General features: G+C 43.6%; 2 protein-coding genes across 2 annotated transcripts; both read left to right on the top strand.

The window, feature by feature from the left end:
- Positions 1-2597: 2597 nt before the first annotated feature.
- On the top strand, positions 2598-3599 carry LOC310955983 (free fatty acid receptor 3; the record flags this gene model as incomplete). Its single annotated transcript, XM_083926064.1, has 1 exon — positions 2598-3599. The coding sequence occupies one exon, from the start codon at positions 2598-2600 to the stop codon at positions 3597-3599; it is 1002 nt and encodes a 333-aa protein (XP_083782190.1).
- A 7597-nt stretch (positions 3600-11196) lies between these two features.
- LOC310955399 (free fatty acid receptor 3-like) lies at positions 11197-12174 on the top strand (the record flags this gene model as incomplete). The annotated part of the gene is made up of 1 exon (XM_083925218.1): positions 11197-12174. One exon carries the CDS (start codon positions 11197-11199, stop codon positions 12172-12174), a length of 978 nt encoding a protein of 325 aa, XP_083781344.1.
- Between the last annotated feature and the right edge of the window lie 8943 nt (positions 12175-21117).

The following is a 21117-nucleotide window of genomic DNA, read 5'->3' as shown; positions in this document are numbered from 1 at the left end:
TTCCTGATTTTTATTTATTTATTTCCACAAAAACTGTTAAAATCAAAGATGTTCGTCGACCTGTCTTGACATTTGTGTGGTTAATTTGCTTTGAATTGTGTTAAAGGATCAATAATGAACTTTATCTGTGTCTATTTAAGTTTCCCAAACACTGTGGATGATGTGTTTGTTTATTCCATTTAGTCATGAAGATATTTCTGACATCTGAATGTATTCATGCATTTGAGGTTGTCGTTGTGATTGCGTACAAAAATGTACAAAAGTGCTCACGTTCACGTCTGGTGTCATTACTTTTATTGACCATTAGCTTTAATGGCTTTGTTTGGCCTCGTTATATTGTTTGATCAACTGATGCATGACATTTGGAGCATGAAGAAGTGAAGTGATAATGACCCATACAGTTTGCGCGGTTTAGATAAAAAATCTGGTAAACAGGCACTAAACACGGCCCCTCGGACAGTAAACCTGCGTGAACTCTCCCTTCAGTTGTAATGTCTTCAAATGGACGTGTTTGTGTCAGTTGCTGCATTTTTACGAGGATCTAGACGAGAAAGAAAATGTTGGGTTTTTTTTATGAAATGTTTGGTGTCTCGTGTCTGAAAGTGTATAAAGTTAAATCTGCTGCAGTAAATCACAGAAAAGCTTTCCTGTAGACAAAAGTTTGCTGTGGAAAAAAGACGAAACAACTCTAATTAATCTATAAGTCTATAAGACTACAAGTTAAGTAAATAAGTAAATCAGCATTAAATCAGCTACAGTAATCAATAGTTTAATAACAATGTATCAAATGTATCACGTGATGATGTAAACGGTGCTTGTAATGATGAACATACAGAGAATTATCACCTGAATCATCTCACATTTACAGCTTTAAAGTAAGTTTCATCTCATTGTTTAGATGTCTGGTTTGCAAATTTAGTATTTAGTATTTTGGTTCACTCTCACCACTCTCTCCCTGTTGTTTTCAGCCGCAGCAGGCAGCTGTTGTCAGTGAAATAGCTCTAAAATGCCACTGTGAACTACCTGCTCAGCACCAAACAGCAGACAGACACAGTTACCACCTACAGCTGATGAACACAGTGAAACATTTAGCACCTAAAAAGACAGATAGGAGATGGTGGAGACAAAAAACAGAGCTAAAAAAGAGAGAATATCAGACATTGCATTCAACAGGTGGACATAAACACGACTCTGTAACTTCTAGATGTGCAATTAAGCAAATGTTTGCTAACAAGTTCAGCAAATCAACTTAAAAGATGATGCGATAAAGTAGGTGGTGCAAAAATCTGTTATTACAGGTTTATGTGTTGGTTCTTGTGCAAATATTTAGAAGGAGGTGAGATAAGATAAGAACAAACCATGGGATACTTTCCTTTGTGGTGTGCACAATGTCCTTCAAAGCTTCTTTTTCTGTGATTTACTGTTTAGCTAACTGTCTACCACCTAATTAAATGACCCTCGTGTTGAAAATACCCAGACCAGCCTCGTGAAAAACAAAACAGAGCAAACAAATATGAAGGCTGTGCTAATGTGACCTTCTCTTCAGCTAATAAACGCGGTAAATAAATATGTGGTAAGATACCAGAAGAGTGACTGCTTTTGTTTTGAGCAGTGGATCAAACCGCTTTAGCAACCATGTTTTCAACTGCTGCAGCTTTTCCTGGAAAAAACACCCACTCTTACTTACACACACACACACACACACACACACACACACACACACACACACACACACACACACACACACACACACACACACACACACACACACACACACACACACACACACACACACACACACACACACACACACACACACACACACACACACACACACACACACACACACACACACACACACACACACACACACACACACACACACACACACTAAAGAAGTCATTCTCCACCATAAAACTGTGAGAAGCGCCGTCACGCCACAAACAAGTCACCGTTTCCCAAAGCCCAACCCATCCTGCCCTCGCATCGACCATCAACTTCAGCACATTTATGACTTTACTGCCCGGCCCTCCAGTTCATTTAGACGGCCTCGGCTTTAAGGGCACTGCCATGTGCTTCCTGACACGCTGAATTATTCTGAATCATTTCACTTAAGGGCCCAGATGCTACCTGTCTGTTGCCCTCCACTGAGAGGGCAATTAAGGCAGCCTGGTGCCTGCTAAATGCCCCCTACTTCTGCATGAGTGGATGCGTCTCCTTATCTGCATCTCTGTCATGATGTCGTGTCCACCTCGCCCCCTTCCTCGCCCACATGCATCAGCACCTTGTGGCCGCCGCCTCCTTTTTTCTTTCTCTTTTTTTCGAAGTCACCTGTGTCAGAGATTTTGAACGTTGTGAAACGCCGCACTACGGCAGCTCTCTCACACGAAAGGAGAACCTGTCTTTTGAAAGATGTGGTTAATAAACGGAGAAGACACGAGGACAGCCGTGCGTCAGATAATCCGCTTGTTTTACCGGAGACTTTCCTGTCAGCTTGTTTGAAGAGTTCCTCCTTGTCATGGTGAATTGGAGGCAGTGCTTCCTCTCTGCTGGACTTCCTGTGCCTCTCGGCGTCGTCCACGTCCTAAACTGAAGACATGCAGCTGGCTTTCAAGGATCGCGTCGCCCTCTCCGTCTACACCTTCACCTTCCTGCTGGGCCTTCCCTCCAACCTACTGGTTATGTTCGTGTACGTGCGTAAGGCCCGCAAGCATGGCGCCACACCCAACGTGGTTTACGCCCTCAACCTTTGCCTGGCCAACCTGGCGCTCGTGGCCTGGCTGCCCGTCAAGGCCACTGAGACCATCCTTCAGGACTGGAGGCTGCCGGCACCCGTCTGTCCCGTCTACAGCCTCTTCCTCTTCTCCTCGCTGTACGGCAGCTGCTTGTTCATCACCGTAGTGACAGTGGGGCGCTACCTCAGCATTGCGTTCCCAATTATCTACAAGAGATACCGCCGTGCTCGGATCTCTTGCTTCGTCAGCGCTGCCTTGTGGGTCGTGGTGCTCCTCCACCTCAGTGTCGCCCTGTTGGCTGAAGGGGGGCCAAACTTTGTCTCCGTTACAGATAAAAACTCTGTCTGCTACGACCACTTCAACGCCTCCCAGCTGGCTGTTCTTCTGCCTCTGCGCCTGGAGATGGCCATCGTCTTGTTTCTCTTGCCTCTGTTTGTGACGTCCTTTTGCACGGTGCGCTGCGTCACGCTGGTGTGGCGTTCAAATTTGCGTCCTATCGGGAAGAGAAGAGTCCTGACTGTTGCACTCACCACGCTGGCTGTGTTTGTGGCGTGCTACGCGCCCTACAACGCCTCGCACATTGTGGGGTTTGTGTTGAGGGAAAATGTTGACTGGAGGGAATACGCCATGCTCACAAGCTCCTGCAATGTTTTCTTGGAGCCCGTGGTCATGCTGATGCTGTCGCCAGCAGTGTCGAGGGGGTTCATGGGGAAAATGTGCGGACGGCAAAGCCAGTTCAGTCGGATTGAAGGGTGTCGTCATCGATTTAACAGCGCTAACGGGGTTGCAAATGTCAGGGCACCGCAGACAGTATCTGAGAGGAGCCAGGCGGGGGCAGAGGTGACGAAAGTAAGTCAGGAGTGAGGTCACGGGGCGTGGACGCTGGAAACAGGATAAAAACATTCATCCTTTGTGTTCGTTCTCCAGCTGCTCCAGAAACTGTAGCCACACCACATGAAGTATCTGTGTCAGACTGAGGACACCACCTCCTGACAGAGGAACCACTAACCTTATTTCTTAAATGATGAAATGTTTCTTTAGAGGAAAAGCTGAAGACAAAAAGCTGCTTTTGAAGAATCACAACTAGTGTGGAGTGATGATTAATCTCATGTCAAGTCGGTTTTTTAGCTGAAACATTTCACATGCTGGGAATGGCTGAAGGTGTTGCCAACAAACTCATAGCAAACCTGGAAATACATGATTTTGACATCTTTAAATGGAAGAAATGTTCTTTTCCAAACTCTGTAATTCAACATGCGTTTAAGTCCGTCAGTGGAAAACAGCGCTGGACTTTACCTCATTCATTCGGTGACGAATGGCTCCATCTGGTGTCTTTCAGCTCGAATCAAAATACGTCACGTTCGCGTTTGCAAAGAGTTTTCCCCTAAGAAAAGACGAGCTGACCTTTCCCACGCAGATATTGTGACGTGTGACACACAGGTGCAACAATGGAAATCTAAATGGAGCAGATCGTTGATGTTATTAGTCACACCTGCGCTCTTCCTGCTGAGCTGACTCAAAACAGTCTTACTGAGGCATAAAGGGTCAAAAGTTACATTTCAATGGTCGTCTGTTTGAGCATGAAGTGACTTTTATTATTAACATGTGAATTGTAATTTGGTTTGCTCGTAAAATGCTTTCAAATGTCCTTCAAAATAAAGTATGTTTACATTAAAGTGTGTTGTGTAGGTTGTCCGTCTTTAATGAATAATAAAAGGTTTATATTGATTTATTATATATTAAGTGTTGTTCGCAGAATTAAACAAAACCAGAAGCAAACCTGAAGCAAACCTGAAGTTAAAAACTCTGAAAAAATATAATAATCATGAATGAAATCACAGAATTATTCTATTGTCATATAGATAAAACAATAAAAAGGTCAAATGCATAAAAAAGGGTGAATCTAAAATTGTTTTTCATGGTTTCATAAAACAATAATGGGATGATTGCACTACTTTACACATGTAACCTTCTTTCATAATCACATATTTAACACAAAAACTATTACAGTGCAAGAGTTGAAATGCTGAAACCTGTTAATCTGGAGTTAGTCCTCACAGAAAAACAACATGTCAAAGAAGAAACAATAAAATAATACAAATTATGCAAAAGAAAATAGACTTTAAGAACCAGGCATTAGTATGTTTGGAAAACTTGCTGCTTTTAATGAAAACTCCAGTACTGAAACTAAAGCCTGAGCGGTATTGGATAGTTGAGGCCGATACAGATCACCAATATGGCGGTAGAAAGGAATAAAATAAACCTCTTCCACACTCACCGGCCACTTTAATAGGCACACCTGTCCAACTGCTCGTTAACGCAAATTTCTAATCAGCCAATCACACGGCAGCAGCTCAGTGCATTCAGGCATGTAGACACGGTGAAGACGATCTGCTGCAGTTCAAACCGAGCATCAGAAGGGGGAAGAAAGGTGATTTAAGTGACTTTGAACGTGGCGTGGTTGTTGGTGCCAGACGGGAGCTCTGAGTGTTTCTGATCTGCTGGGATTTTCACGCACAACCATCTCTAGGGTTTCTACAGAGAATGGTCCCAAAAAGAGGAAATATCCAGTGAGCGGCAGTTCTGTGGACGCAAATGTGGATGCCAGAGGTCAGAGGAGAATGGACAGACTGGGGAGAGCTCCTCCTCATCCCTCCTCCTCCTCTTCCTCTCCTCCTCCTCTTCTTCCTTTTGTCCTCCTCTTCTTCCTCTTCCTCTCCTCCTCCTCCTTCTCCCTCTTGTCCTCTTCACTCCTCCCCCTCCTTCTACTCATCTTCTTCCTCTCCTTCTCTTCTTCCCCGTTCTTCCTCTCCTCCTCCTCTTCCTTCTCCTCCTTCCTCTTGTCCTCCACCTCCTCCTCATCCTCTTCCTCTTGTCCTCCTCTTCCTCCTCCCCAATCTCCTACTCATCTTCTTCCTCTTCTTCCTCCTCCTCCTCTTGCTCCTCCTCCTCCTCCGTGGGCACAAATGCCTTATTGGTGCCATAGAGGAGAATGCCCAGACTGGTTGGAGCTCCTCCTCCTCCCTCTTCTTCCTCTTGTCCTCCTCCTCCTCTTCTTCTTCCTCCTCCTCTTCTTCAGACTGGTTGGAGCTGATAGAAAGGCAACAGTAACTAAAATATCCACTGGTTCCAACAGAGGAATGCAGGAGAGCATCTGTGAACACACAACACCACCGACTTTCTACAGAGAGGGAACAGCAGCAGAAGACCACACTGACACTTTATATTAAGCACCAGGTGTGCCTAATAAAGTGGCCGGGGACAGTATGTGATGTGTGCACTGAAATGACTCTGCAAAGGCACTCAGAGGGCGGCTTTCCCAAACAAATAACTTTATTATTTGACCTTATTATACATCATACAAAGTAGCAACTCTGGACACTAACACTAAGAAAATAAAGACCCCCCCGCCCCCATCCTGATCTCAGATCTGCACCCAGGTCGATATTTATGTTTTGTCAATAACAAAACATGTTAACTTATAAACAAACTTGCACATGAAGAGGACTGAATGTTATTCTTGTTGCAAACAAACATTCACAGCTGCACGTATGTGGGCCTAAAGCTTCAGCACATCTGATTTATTATATATTATATGAATCAGTTAATGACCTCCTCAAACCTCCAGGGCGCATCATGTACTCTGCAGAGTAGTGTACTAAAGTCAGTGAAGGCACGAGTCAGATGTCAATAACAGCATCATTTTAGGAATAATCCCTGATGGTAAAGACACAGAAATCATGTCTCATTAGGAGAAGCAGAGCCGGCCCCGCTGTCGTCCTCTCCTCCATCCACACGTCTGGTCTTCATGTGTTTTTTTAATGTTGAACCTCGCGTCAGTCAGGGATCATTAAACACCGTGCAGCAGAGTTAATCACAGGTTTGTTGTTGTGCAGACAGACGGTATAAAAAGGGGGCAGGTGATACTAACTCACAGAGCACAGGCTGCAGACTGAGGCCGTCTGACCGTCAGTGACCCCGACTGGAAAACATGTCACATGCTCGGACAGACAACAGGTGAGTTCGCCGGTCAGACTTTTTTTAATGGAATAACTGCTGTTATTGCTAATAATGGGAAATGAATCTGAATAAAAGGCTTATTATCAAGTGGGGTTTCACTAAAAAGATGCATAAATAAATAATAAAGGAGAGTACTGCAACAGTCAAGAAGATAAATAAAAGAGAACAATAACAATAAAGAACATGAATAAATAATAAATAGAAGTTGTACAGTTTGTGCAGGAACATGAAAAGCTTTGTTGGTTTATCAAGTTTGGCTTTTGTGGCAAAACTTCCAAGAGAGACACTTTTAATTTAGCTTCATTATTTATTATTTAACAGGTCTGAAAAGTTAAAGTCATTATTTATCAAGAGCATTTACAGCTTCATGGATTATTTGGAGTTGTATTATATCACAAATTAGTTTTTCCTTTATATTCATTTCAACGTGAATCCCTATTAATGGCTACATGATATTAATTAAAGTAGTATACTTAGTGTGTTAGATATTAATCTTAAGTATGCCAAATTTATTACAAATAAACTTTTACTTCTTGTGCTGAAGTTTTTATTTTTTTCCAAATTTCTTTATTGAATTTTTGCAAACAGGCAAATAAAACAGTTGCGTTGGAGCGTTTGCTTTAAAGTGCAGAAGAAAAAAAAAAACATGAATCCTACTATCCCTCACAACATGAATCAGACGTAGCCACAGTAAATAACAAGTTATTAAAGCGCTGTCGCCTCACAGCGAGAGGGTTCCTGGTTTGAATCCCAGCTGGGGCCCTTCTGTGTGGAGTTTGCATGTTCTCCCCGTGTCTGCGTGGGTTTTCTCCGGGTTCTCCGGGTTCCTCCCACAGTCCAAAGACGTGCAGGTGTTTGGTTCATTGATGACTCTAAAATTGCCCCGTAGGTGTGAGTGGTTGTCTGTCTCTGTCTGTCTCTATGTGTCCTGTGATAGACTGGCGTCCTGTCCAGGGTGGACACCGCCTCACGCCCGATGTCAGCTGGGATCAGCTCCAGCCCCCCCCCCCCCCGTGACAAGAGGCTGAAGATGAATAAATTAATTAATAATTAACAAATAACATAAGTAAATAATTAAGCTACAATAAGATAAAATGTTTTGCTTAATTTCAAGTATATTTGATAAACATTTAAAATGTTAAATGTACTAATTCTGCAGCACTAGTGACACATCATGAGCACACTAAGCACATTGTTAGTGCATCAAATAACACTTTAATAAACTCACATGTGCAAACTAAGTTTACTTAAATTAAGTGCACGCTTTTTTCCCTTGTGTTGTTGTAAATACAAAATAAAAACGGCCTTTTTTCGATGAAGGACCTGCAGAGGTGATCTGAGGTCTCTGCCCTCTGGTGGACGCTACACACAGACACAGTCCCGATGGTTGCTCTGGTGCAACATCCTGTCCTCCTCTCTGTCACCTTTCACACACAAAAAAAAGTTATTACGACACATCACACCTACATCACGCCGAGCTCTTGAGCGGTTGCCGGGAGACGATGTTTGGAGAGGGAGGAGGACAAAGATAGTGTCCGGGAGCTAATTAAATTTCCTTTCTATTGAAGGAGAGATAGCAGATATGCAGAAGAACATGCATATTAAGAGCAGCCGGTCAAACCGTCTGTTTCCAGGAGGCGCCGCGTGCTGTCAGAGCGCCGCAGCATCACACAGGACGGCTGCACCGTGATGGAGAGCCTGGTGTTTGAAGCTTTACAGAGGTGAGTTTGTCACACTTCTTATAAGTGACTCATGAAGGCTGTTTATCTTTCTTTATGTCCTTATATTTAAATGAGGTGGTTCTTGCTTGATAGTGAGGAGGAGAAGCTTTGAGTGCATCAGTGTAGTTTAAAGTAGCGTCATACATTTCCACATAAATGGACGACATCTTGGACCAAGGGTGTCAAACTGATCCAGTAAAGGGCCGTGTGGCTGCAGGTTTTCATTCCAACCAATCAAGAACACACCTGGTCCAAGAAATCAACTGTGTGAAGACAGTTCAGGTGATCGAGTAAGTCGAGTCAGGTGTGTTTTTGATTGGTTGGAATGAAAACCTCCAGCCACACGGCCCTTTACTGGATCAGTTTGACACCCATGTACCTGGACGATATGATTTATGATATATGATATATGATAGGCCAGGGTTGGGCAATTCCGGTCCTGGAGAGCCACTGTCCTGCATGTTTTAGGTTTCTCCCTGCCCTAACACACCTGAGTCTAACAATAATCAAACCTGTGACGAGCTTCAGCTGCTTGATAACGAGCACATCATAAGAACCAGGTGTGTTAGAGCAGAGAGAAACCTAAAACATGCAGGACAGTGGCTCTCCAGGAGCAGGGTTGCCCACCCCTGTGATAGGCACTGTAGTTTATTTTAGTCGATCCCGCAAAGCATGGGTGTCAAAGTGATCCAGTAAAGGGCCGTGTGGCTGCAGGTTTTCATTCCAACCAATCAAAAACACACCTGGTCCAACAAATCAACTGTGTGAAGACGATTCAGGTGATTGAGTAAGTCGAGTCAGGTGTGTTCTTGCTTGGAATGAAAACCTGCAGCCACACGGCCCTTTACTGGATCAGTTTGACACCCTTGTCCTGGACGATATGATATATGATATATGATAGGCCAGGGGTGGGCAATTCTGCTCCTGGAGAGCCACTGTCCTGCATGTTTTAGGTTTCTCCCTGCTCTAACACACCTGAGTCTAACAATAATCAAACTGTGACAAGCTTCAGCTGCTTGATAACGAGCAAATCATCAGACTCAGGTGTGTTGGAGCGGAGAGAAACCTAAAACATGCAGGACAGTGGCTCCACAGGACCGGTGTTGTGCCATATTCAGCCCCCCTGCCGTGAGATGCACCCCCTCGCATTATAGGTGATATTCTGGATCAGAAGGCTGTTTTTCCACCTAAAGGAGGAGCTTTTATACAGGTAACCACATTAAAAGCACACTTTTGAACCTATGAATTGCAGGAAAAGCTGGGATTATATTTAGGAAACACTGAGTCAAACACATTCAACTTGCTCAAAAGATCCATTTCATTCATTTTGTAATTATGGCTGCAGGATATTTCCACACAACATACAAAAAGGTGTTGTTTTGTGGTTGTTATTATCCAAGTTTGTGATTTTAAACTCTTTAAAATAGTTTAAAGACTGTAAGTAACCAATGTTCTTTATACAGGTAACCTGTTGTGGGTTACCTGTATATAAACTCCTCCTATAGGTGGAAACAACAGCCTTCTGATCCAGAATATCACCTATAATGCGAGGGGGTGCATCTCACGGCAGGGGTGCTGAATACGGCACAACACCGGAATTGCCCTCCCCTGTGATAGGCACTGTAGTTTATTTTAGTGGATCCCACAATAACCGTCCAAATACTCATATTTACAAAAAGGCCACAGAGCGCAGCTGTGTTTCAGAAATGATTTAGTTTTGTTAAAGAAACGAAGCTGCTAATAAAATATGTGTGCCCTGTTTTTAAAGAGGCACTTCTTCAGTATGAACCTGTCGGGTCGGGAGAGACGAGGGAGGAGAAAGTGTCTTTTCATGGGATTTGTTGACAATGAGAAAAAATATAGAATAACGGCAGCTTTAACCTTTAACCACATAAACAAGCAAAGGCACTTTCATGTTGATTTCTGAACTCTCAGTGTTTTCATTCATCAGTTTAAACCCCTCAAAGCTCATGAAGTTTACTCCTCACACTGGTTTGGTTTGTGAGATATTTGAAGCAACTTGACTTTCAATAGTTGCAAGAATGAATAAAAGAGTTTGTTTGGTTGGTTCATTTGTCATTCCCACTTGTTTAAGCGATTCATGAACAACTTTAGTCGACTATTTTAATATGAATAAAATAAAGGAAAAGTTAGGACTCTTTACCGAGCAGAGGACTTCCTTAAAACCTCAGTGACCTCAGTATCAATCACTTGACACCTGCTCCGGGGGACGGTTGCAGGAGTTTGACTGGAGGGGTAAACTTGTAACGCAGGTGTCCTGAGGCGAGCTCAGGGGGGAACGTGCCGCGGTGGCTGATGGAAAAAAACAAATGGACAAACACAATGTTGAACAGATTAAAACTCTTCCTCTGGGGACCATGAGTGTTTGTACAAAATGTCGTATCAACCATCAGTGGTGGGTCGACCGAAGTTGCCGAAACCAAACTGTAGAAATGACCTTGATTATTTAATAATGATAAAGATTCAGAGGAGGGATCATGTAATCGAGTTGATATTTGCCAAATATGAGGTGTAAATGTGTTTTCTGTGGTTTCATTCTCACGTCACTGAATGATGTCGTGTATAAACTTCACATTACTCTTAAATCTCTCAAACCATTCGTCAAAATCAGCCTCGAGTGTTTTGCTTTTATGAATCCTGAGTCATGTTTTCTTGCGTCCAGTGTCTGAGAGAGTCCGTCCCTGGTGTGAGCAGCCGCCATGTTGTACAACCAATTCTTGCTGTCCGTCTACATCTTCACCTTCCTGATGGGGGTCCCCGCCAACATCCTGGCGTTCTGCACCTTCTGCCGCAAAGTACGTCGCAAGGCAGCCCCGATAGACATCCTCCTCCTCAACCTCACCATCTCCGACCTCATCTTCCTGGCTTTCCTGCCCTTTAAAATGAAGGAGGCCGTTGACGACATGGCGTGGTTGCTGCCCTACGCCCTGTGTCCCTTCACTGGTTTTATGTTCTACGTCACCATCTACAACAGCACACTGCTCCTCACGGCTGTGAGCGTGGAGCGTTACCTCGGGGTCGCCTTCCCCCTCAGGTATTCCCTGTGTCGCAGGCCTCGCTATGCCGTGTGGGCCAGCGTCATGTTCTGGGTGGTGACCTCTCTGAACCTCAGCATCGTCTACATCATGCCCTACGCCCAGTGGAGGAAAGGAGCAGACAACAGCGGCAGCAACGCCAGTAATTGTGCCCGGCCTCCGCCCACCTGCTACCTGAATTTCACCGAGGACGAGCTCGAAATCCTGCTGAAAGTCCGCCTGGAGCTCTTCTGCGTTCTCTTCTTGGTTCCCTTCTTCATCTGTTGCTTCTGCTACGTCAACTTCATCCACATCCTGTCCCGTCTTCCAAACATCGGCAGGCGGAGGAGGCTGCGTGCCATCGGTCTGGCGCTCGGCACGCTGATAGTGTTCGCCGTCTGTTTTGGGCCTTACAACGCATCCCACGTGGTGGGGTTCATCCGTCAGGAGAGCGAGGAGTGGAGGAACGTGGCGTTGCTCTCCAGCACCTTCAACGCCTGCCTGGATCCGTTCATCTTCTATTTCTCATCAGCGGCTGTCAGAAGCATGTTGAACCACTGCTGCAGGAGCGTCATGGCGAAGCTGCACATCCTGGGATGTGGAGGCGCGCCGCACCAGAGACGCTCCAAGACTGAAAAATACAGGGAAGCGCCTCTCCCATGAAAGTTATGGAGAGATGATTCACATCATTTTGTTTTAAATGGTTTGTTTCATGCAAAAAAAAATGGACAAAATAAATGTTTGTGAACTTTTATTCCTCTCTAACAGAAAAAAGAGAGACCAAAGACTGTTAAGTTAGACTATTAAGTTAGAGTCATTTTTTCACGCCATGTGCTCACGCGCTCCAGAGCTTTAAGGGGATTCATTAAACAATTCAGTGTGCGTGTTTATTCTCTGTTATTTATCCGTTGGTTTTGTTTTTGTAAAGCTGCAACATTCAAAGATGACATTTTGTGAGTGGTACGAGTCATTCTTTGATGTCAGTGTCCAATCAATCACAATCATCTCGGGTGGTGCAGACGCCCCAGTGCAGCGACGGTGGCGTTGAAAAAGAAAAAGTGAGATAGAGGAGAATGCGTAACATAATGCCGCAGATGTCCAAACAGAACCGTGACATTTTAGTTCTACCTTTACTGCACGTCTGTGGCATCTGATGAACATAAATGCAGAAAATTCAGATTAATTCATTCATCTTCAACCTCTTGTCCCTGTCGGGGTCGCGGGGGAGCTTGAGCCGATCCCCGCTGACATCGGGCGTGAGGCGGGGTACACCCTGGACAGGACGGCAGTCTATCACAGGGCACATAGAGACGGACAGAGACAGACAACCATTCACACCTACGGGCAATTTTTTAGAGTCATCAATGAACCGAACACCTGCATGTCTTTGGACTGTGGGAGGAAACCGGAGAACCCGGAGAAAACCCACGCAGACACGGGGAGAACATGCACAACTCCACACAGAAGGGCCCCAGCAGGGATTCGAACCAGGCACCCTGAAACTCTAGTGGTATCTCTATTGATGCTGGCATCGTCATGTTTTAAATGACACCCAGACGTAATCGACTGTGTTTCTATGCTGACGATCGCTGACATTATCTTTGAAAGACACATTTCAAATGGATGAACGTAGGCACTGTAGTTTATTTCAGTCAATCCCACTATAACTGTCCAAATACTCATATTAACAAAAAGGCTACAGAGCCCAGAAATGATTTAGTTTTGTTAATTTTAAAAGGGAATATAGGATGAGAAGTAAAACTGAGAGAGTTTCATGTCCATCTGAGCCGTAGAAGTGTGAGTAATGTAACTTTGTCTGTGGGAAAGATGAGTTCTACCTTTACCTGTGATGGTTCATGATGCTCAGGGTCTCTGCAATCTACTGTTTGTCTCCTTAAGCTGCGTGCGTGTGTGTGCGTGTGTGTGTGTGTGTGCTTGACGTTAAATGTGTCTTTTAAAGGTCTAGCTACTTTTACTACTACTGGATGCTTTTAATGTTAAATTTATTCTGCACTTTAAGGGATTGAACATTTCTGGTACAATGACAATAAAGACAATTCAATTCTCTGTCGGTAGAGAACTGGGGTTACCATAGTAACCAAAGTGACCCTAAGCCCAGAGCTGTGACCTTTGGGTAAAAAAATTGAAGCAGGAAACCGTCCCGTCGGGACACATACGTACAGTGTCCTGGTCAAATATACTTTCCTGTGACTCACGGTGCAACGAGGGCACTGTTTAATCAAAGATGAGTGTTTTATAGGAGCGACGGATGAAGCAATTAAAAACCAGGGGATGTTAGACTTCATAAGCAGGAAGAGGACACAGCACACTAATTTGGAGTTCGAAGCACGGACGGGAGGACGTGTAAACACTGATTACACACCGCTGCAGTGAAGAACAGTTATAGAGTGTGTCCTTCAAACACCACTGATAACCGCCCTGTGGCCATTTCCTGGCAGTAATAACGAACGCAGCGCTCCTATGCAGGTGGAGTGCATGTGCACACAGATATAATCCCTTTATAGTGTCCTACACTGCGACAGCCAGGCCTGTTGGTTCAGCAAGGCAACGAGTTCATTCATTAGTTTATTGTGTACGACTTCAATTTATAAAAAAGTGCATCTAATCTCATGTTCCCCAGCAGGTAAAGAGCTGCTGGATGCAATTACTGCAGAATTATACTGTTTTTTTTATGGCTTTAATTCACCTTTAACATCCCCGTCAGCATCGTTCAGTCACATGTTTAATATTTGGTTTATTGCCCTTCGGTTTAATCATGTTATGATGCACATGTTGGTCTAACTCTTAATTTATGGGTCCTGCAGTTTCCTAATAATATCCTGAAAAGTAACTTGTTTATGTCTAAAGAAGGTTCCTGAAAAGGGAGCATTTAATTTAATTAATCATTGTTGTTTATTCAGTACACAGCGGGTCGTTTTGTAGCGTTGTAAATGACGGGCAAGCAGGTAACTCATCAACATGAAGGAGTTTTAATGTTTAGTTTACAATAACACATTTGTTTTTGTTTAAAAAGGTCCGACAGCTTAATGTTTGTTTGTTTTTTAATTATAAAGCAGATTCAGGTGCTATATAAATAAGGGAGAGCAGGGAGTCGAACCTGTTTTTGTTTATATTTCAGGATGTGGGGCGTCTCTGGGAATCATCACAACACACTAAAAAAGTTTTCAATCCCATTTTAACAAACTTTCATCCTCCAGAGATTTAGGAAATAGCTTCACGCTGTAACTTCCGAAGGTACGAACACACCTGTCTGTAATTGTCGGGACGCTTCAGTGCAGTAACTCATTCCCCGGCTGCAATAACGTTGCAAAGACGCCGAGAGTGTGGCTACAGAAGACCTGGAAACGCTGACCAATCAGAGCAGACTGGGCTGTTTTTAGGAGGGGGTCTTAAAGAGACAGGCGCTAAAACAGAGGGTGAATTCAGGCGTATTCAGACAGACAGGATCTGATCTGATCTGATCTTCAACCGCTTATTCAGGGTCGGGTCGTGGGGGCAGCAGCTTTAGCAGGGGACCCCAAACTTCCCTTTCCCGGGCCACATTAACCAGCTCTAACTGGGGGATCCAGAGGCGTTCCCAGGCCAGTGTGGAGATATAATCTCTCCACCTGGTCCTGGGTCTTCCCCGAGGCCTCCTCCCAGCTGGATCCTTACTAGATGCCCGAACCCACTCAACTAGCTTGGAAAATTAGTTTTTTTTTTAACCATAGAGCATAAATGGGCGGCAGTAGCCCAGTCCATAGGTGACTTGGCTGGGAACCGTAGGGTCGCTGGTTCAAGTCCCCGTGTGGACCATGTATGGAGCATGGACTGGTGGCTGGAGAGGTGCCAGTTCATCTCCTGGGCACTGCCGAGGTGCTGTTGAGCAAGGCACCGAACCCCCAACTGCTCGGGCGCTGGTCACTGGCAGCCCCCTCGCTCTAACATCTCTCCTTAATTGCATGTATATAGGTCCTGTCTGTGCGTGTGTGTGTATTTCGGGTCTGTGTGTGTAACATGATTAATAATAAGAGTGAAAAAATTCAATTTCCCCGTTGAGGGATAAATAAAGTAATTCTTCTTCTTCTTCTAAAACAAAATACAAGTATGAACCTGATAAAGAGCAAAATATAGGACGTTTAAAAAGCTGAACTTTAGCTCCTAATTCATATGGATTTCCAAGAAAGTCTAAGAAATTACGGGACTGTTGAAGAGTCACAGATCGGACAGGAGGCAGGAAAATTACATCTAATATCTATAAAGCAGGGCCGCCCAAGTCCGGTCCTGGAGGGCCACTGTCCTGCATGCTTTAGGTTTCTCCCTGCTCGTAAATACACGGTTTGTGTCACAATTTTTAAACCTGTGACAAGCTTTAGCTGCTTGATGACAAGCACATAATTAGAATCAGCTGTAAACACAGGGAGAAACCCAAGACATGCAGGACAGTGGCCCTCCAGGACTGGAGTTGGGCAGCCCCGCTATAAAGTATCGCACAGTGTGAGTGCGCCCTGACTCAATCAGCCGAACAAATCAGACACATTCTGAATGAGATGACTGTTGCCATACTTCAGCAGATTCATAATAACGCGTAAACAACTCGAGGCAGTGTAACTGAACGCGAACGTCATGACAGGAAGGTTTACGATCGTGCCAAAGGGCGACGCTCTGGAAACATATTGAGCGTCTCCGCTGCTTCCTAAACCTTTTCATTTCCTTTTCAGGAGCGCAGATCTGCAGAAAACATCCCGCTGATGTTGTGCAGATATCAAAGACAAACACAGGTTTCATACATAGAGTATTTATTCAAAAAGAATTAAATATGACAACCAAATAAAAAGGCTCAACTTAGGACCAGGATCAGATGAGTGTTAAGACAAAAAAAGGTCTCGACGTACAGTTTTACTTCTAAAAGTGACACCATTTAATAATCAGGCAAAAAACAGAACAAAAGCACATTAATATACTGTGAAACCCAAACATTATTTTCTTTTTGAGTATGATATGCAGTCAACCGCAGAGGTGTAAAGATTTATTGTCGTGGGGAATCCCTTCACATGGGAAACGGGCACTCGTGGAGTCAACCGCTCAACCGAAGAACTACAGGTGTGTAAACGTCAAAGTTTCACATTTGCAGATAAAAGAAGAAGTTAAAAACGGGATCAGATGGAGACGCGCACACGCACGAGGGAGGGCCGGACAAAGTGAGCGCACAGAAACGTACGAGCGCTTCGTTATTGCCGTTCATTTATGAATGAAGACGTAAATTAAAAGGAGGAAGAAATGGGTTTTCAGGCAGTAAGGGAGGCATCATGTCCCCGCAGAAATAAAGATAAATAAATAATGCTACATAATGTCTAGACTGAGTAACTCGTTACCTACAGAGTCAAAAGTGTTACTATGCTATTAAGTCTTTAAAAAGGTTAGTTTTTGGGTTGTGCGTGAGAGTGCCCGATCCCCACAGGCCTTTTGGTCCTGTCAGCTCCACACTGATCAGTTCTGCATATTTTATGTTCTTGGCATATGTCAGATGTATCCACACACACACACACGCACACACACACACATAAAACAAATACATATACGCACACACAATCACGCCTTACAGTATTGTCATGTATCAATATATACTTATCAATGTAGACTCGGGCCTCAGCGCCCGTTCTGAAAGTTAACATTTCTTTGATTTACTCGTTTTTTTCAGCACCATCAGGAAAAGGCACAGTCTGTTAACGGACAAACACCGGTCCGAGGATGAACTTTCAACCCTCCTCCTCTCATGAATATGCGAAAAAAGATTAAATGAACTTGCGGCACATGCATGGAGAAATGTCTTAAGCGATCATATTCGAAGTTCACGCCTTTGACGAGCTTTTGAGATGATAAAACAACAGCAGAGGGAGGTTTTCACAGGTCGGCTCTACGGAGGAGGGTCAGCGGTTCATCCGGTCGCTCACACGGCAAAACAACCCTCCAACCGTCTCCGCGAAGCAGGTCGACGTAGTAAACACATCAGCTTCTCGCACAAGTAAACCTATTGCATTATCAAATTTGGAAAAATGATCACAGACCACTACGATTATTAAACGCCATATTTTCGATACAGCTTCGGCTTCAAATAGGACTTTGTTAGAAAAAATAAGTGGTGTGTGCATTACATTAATATCTCTACATATAAATATATCTCAATTCAGACTTAAAAATGCTTTTACTCGCGAAGGACAAAGGCGTCTGATGTCCAGCACTGTGAGGTCGATTTACTGTACGTGGCGTTGTGAGTGGAAAATAAGGCTCCGTGTAGACTTTCCAAAAAACGAGCAGCGCGCTAGTCAACATTTTTAAACATGCCCACGACTAAATTCTCTTCAAGTAAAATCAAATGCTGGTAATGTCTGACGTTAAGAAACAGCTCCAACATGACGACAAACGGACTGTTCTGATATTCTTAAAATGCTTCAACTGTAGGCGACTTCAAACAACAATCACATCTCACATGCATCTCTTTAAGTGCAGTAAAATACCGTCATCCTCTCGTTAATCTCTCTGTATTAATATATAGCCTATATGTATCTGATGAATTATTAAATAAATGTGTTCTCTTATAGCAGCTTAAGTTTGGTTCTGGTGACACGTGGCTAGCACCGTTAGCAGTACGGAGCTCAGCGGCTCGGTGCTGTTAAGGCCCCTCCGAGTCCTCCACCCTCATCCCCCCGACCAGGCACGTTGGTTTGGTCCAAGTGATGAAACCTGAAGGCTTCGTCTGTGTTCAACTTTACTGCAAGGCCATGAGCGACCACACGCAACGGCTGGGCACTGAAAGACTAAAGACAGTCTGGCAACTATGATCGATTAAAAGGCAGAATAGTGATAATGTTCATAATGTTCGATTCCCGGTCGTAGATCCTTATATGTGATATTGTTTGGTTATAATTCGTGATGATGAGCCTCCAGTGAGTCAGCGTAAAGACACCGCTTTCTCCAAACATGAAAAGTCGGTGTTTTTAGAGAAAGAACAGGCTCAAATAGAGCTGCAATGACTAGTAAGTTAATCGATTCCCAACCATTTCAATCATTGATTAATCATTTTAGTCACTCTTCAAGCGAAAGATGCCAAACATTGTGAGGATTTTACGTTTTTCTATGTCATGTAGATGATAGTAAACAGTATATCTTTGGCGTTTTAGACAAAACGAGACATCTGATGTGGGAAATTAGAAGACGTTTTAAAAGACAAACTTATTCATTGATGGTGAAAACAATCATTAGTTGCAGACGCTATTGTTTAAGTACTGAAACTAGCTCTAGAGATGCCCAGCCCTAAACAAATGCATAAGCTCCAGTCTGTGATAGAGACTCTGAAAACTGGAGTCCCGTCACTGCACCGAGTCGACGGTCTCGACCTCCCCTGCTGGACTAACGCCGGCTTAGAAACTCACTTCCATAGCTGCGTCCTACTGGAGACTCAACTCAAGAGTGTGATTATTTATATTTTTGTTTTCTTCTTTGTGATCTCAACATTACAAGCTTCGTTTTTTGACATAAAACGTAAAAAAAACCCTAAACTAAGTGGTGACTTTATCAGAAATATGTTGATTAAATTATGTTTATTGCTGAGGTCATAGTTATGAGGTGGGGTTGAACTGGACTACATTATATTCAGATGTGTTACTTAACCAGCATTAACCGTGACCTCAATACTAAATTATATCATTTAATTAACACCTCCATAACAGTGTCAACAGACATTAAAACTATTGGTACCATAAAAGCAGAGTTTATAGCAGAACAAATGAATTGGGGTGCATAAAACAATGGCAGAGTGCACCACTGAGTGTGAGTTCAGATTATAACATAAGATTTTATCGTGATAATGTTTATTGATGAGAAAAACAAGGTGGTGACCTCGAGAATATTTTGAAATTACACGAATTTATCAGAAATGTTTCCCATAATTGTGTTTAATTACATCTGTTTGGACAAATCGGAGAGATGTCGCCAATTCAAAGGTCAGGAATAATAAAAATGCCTCAGAATGAACCTGTGTAAATATGATTATTGTGCATTTCCTCTGCTGATAAGAACAAAAACATTGGTTTCTTTCTATCATCAAAACGGGGAAAAGCAGTCTGTCGTATTTTAGAACGGATTATGATGAAATGAAAGTGCGTCCGACTGCGGTCACAGAACGTTTTGTGATCACAAGCAAACAAAAAGCGCGTTTGGTGGATTTGGAAGAAGTTATTTCCTGATCACGAGGAAACAAAAACATTTAGAATAATCACACAAACTTGGCGTTGAGATCAACTACAGTCCAGCTCCACTCGTCGGGCAGTGCAGTGGGTTCTGAGAGCGTTTCCTTAAATGCGTTGTCTGAGGCACCCAAACCTACGTACGATTAAAAACCTTCCATCCAAACAACAGTTCACTCTCCGACCAAATCAGGCACTTTGTTTAATCTCTCCGAACAACATCGGACCTCACAGCTGATCCTCACATGGGCAGCGTCGGTCCCGTCCATCTCAAACAACGTACACTCCTGGATCCGAGTTCGTCACCACTTGCCAAAACTCACTCCTAACAAACAATTGTACCACACGAATACTCATCCAAAACATTCACCGCTGAACCTGCTCTCTCTGCGTTAACACCTTATTGCACAGAAGGAGTTCTTGACAACTACATTGGTCAGTTCCTCGTGTAAAAAACTGGGAAAAGTCAAAAGGGTTTATGGTCGTCAGAAGATATCAACTGTCTGCTCTATTGCTGAATGTTAATTTAAGTTAAAAAGAAGAACAACTCATAAATAGCAAGAGGAATAAAACACACAAGAAACGTTTGGTTTAACACAAGCTGAACTATAAATGAGAAGTTTAAAACCATTTCGCAGCCGTGGCGTTGTGTTCTAACAGTCATCTGTACGCACCTCGCCTCGCGGTAAGGCATCAAGCGATACACAATGCCTCGTCGATGGCTGTAGGTGGCTTTGTCTAAAAATAAAAAATAAAGATTTCATTCAGTGTCTGTGTTCAGAGTTATGCTTCTTACTGCTGAATGACTGTGAGGAACCATTGGCTTAAAGGGAGACAGAAGAGTAACCACTAAGGCAGCGTGCCGTTTTGAAAGGGGGGGAAAAAAGGCCGAAGCTTTTGTTTTTACGAGCGTTCTCGACTAACATGCTGCCATGGCAATCACACATTTGCTCAACAGAGAAAAAAAACACATAAAATATTGTATCTAGACAAGCTAAAAACTCACAAACAAACATGTAAAACCGTTTCTACAATATAAACCAGACACATTAGGCTCAACGTGAGGCTACGGAGCAGGTCGGGTCCTCACTGGTTCCCCTTCCACCCATGCACCAAAAAAATCAGCAGTTTTTGTTTTCCCTGCTGCTCCGTCATTCTTTAAACACGGGAAAAAAACGGCAAAATGAAACTTTGAGCTGCTCTCAAACTGGAAGGCGAGGATGTGACGTGCGAACGTTTAAAACAGAATCCATTGTAATTTCAATACAGCAGAGGAGGTGAAGGCGAGAGAGAGATGCATGGGCAGTAGCACAGAAACAATTGGCTGGTTTCAAATTGCATAATGTGGCTGTAACTCCTC

The sequence above is a fragment of the Echiichthys vipera genome (assembly GCF_963691815.1).
Source record: "Echiichthys vipera genome assembly, chromosome: 13".
NCBI lineage: Eukaryota > Metazoa > Chordata > Actinopteri > Perciformes > Trachinidae > Echiichthys > Echiichthys vipera.
Note: the sequence above shows the minus strand (reverse complement) of the source record. Positions and strands in the feature narration are given on the sequence as shown.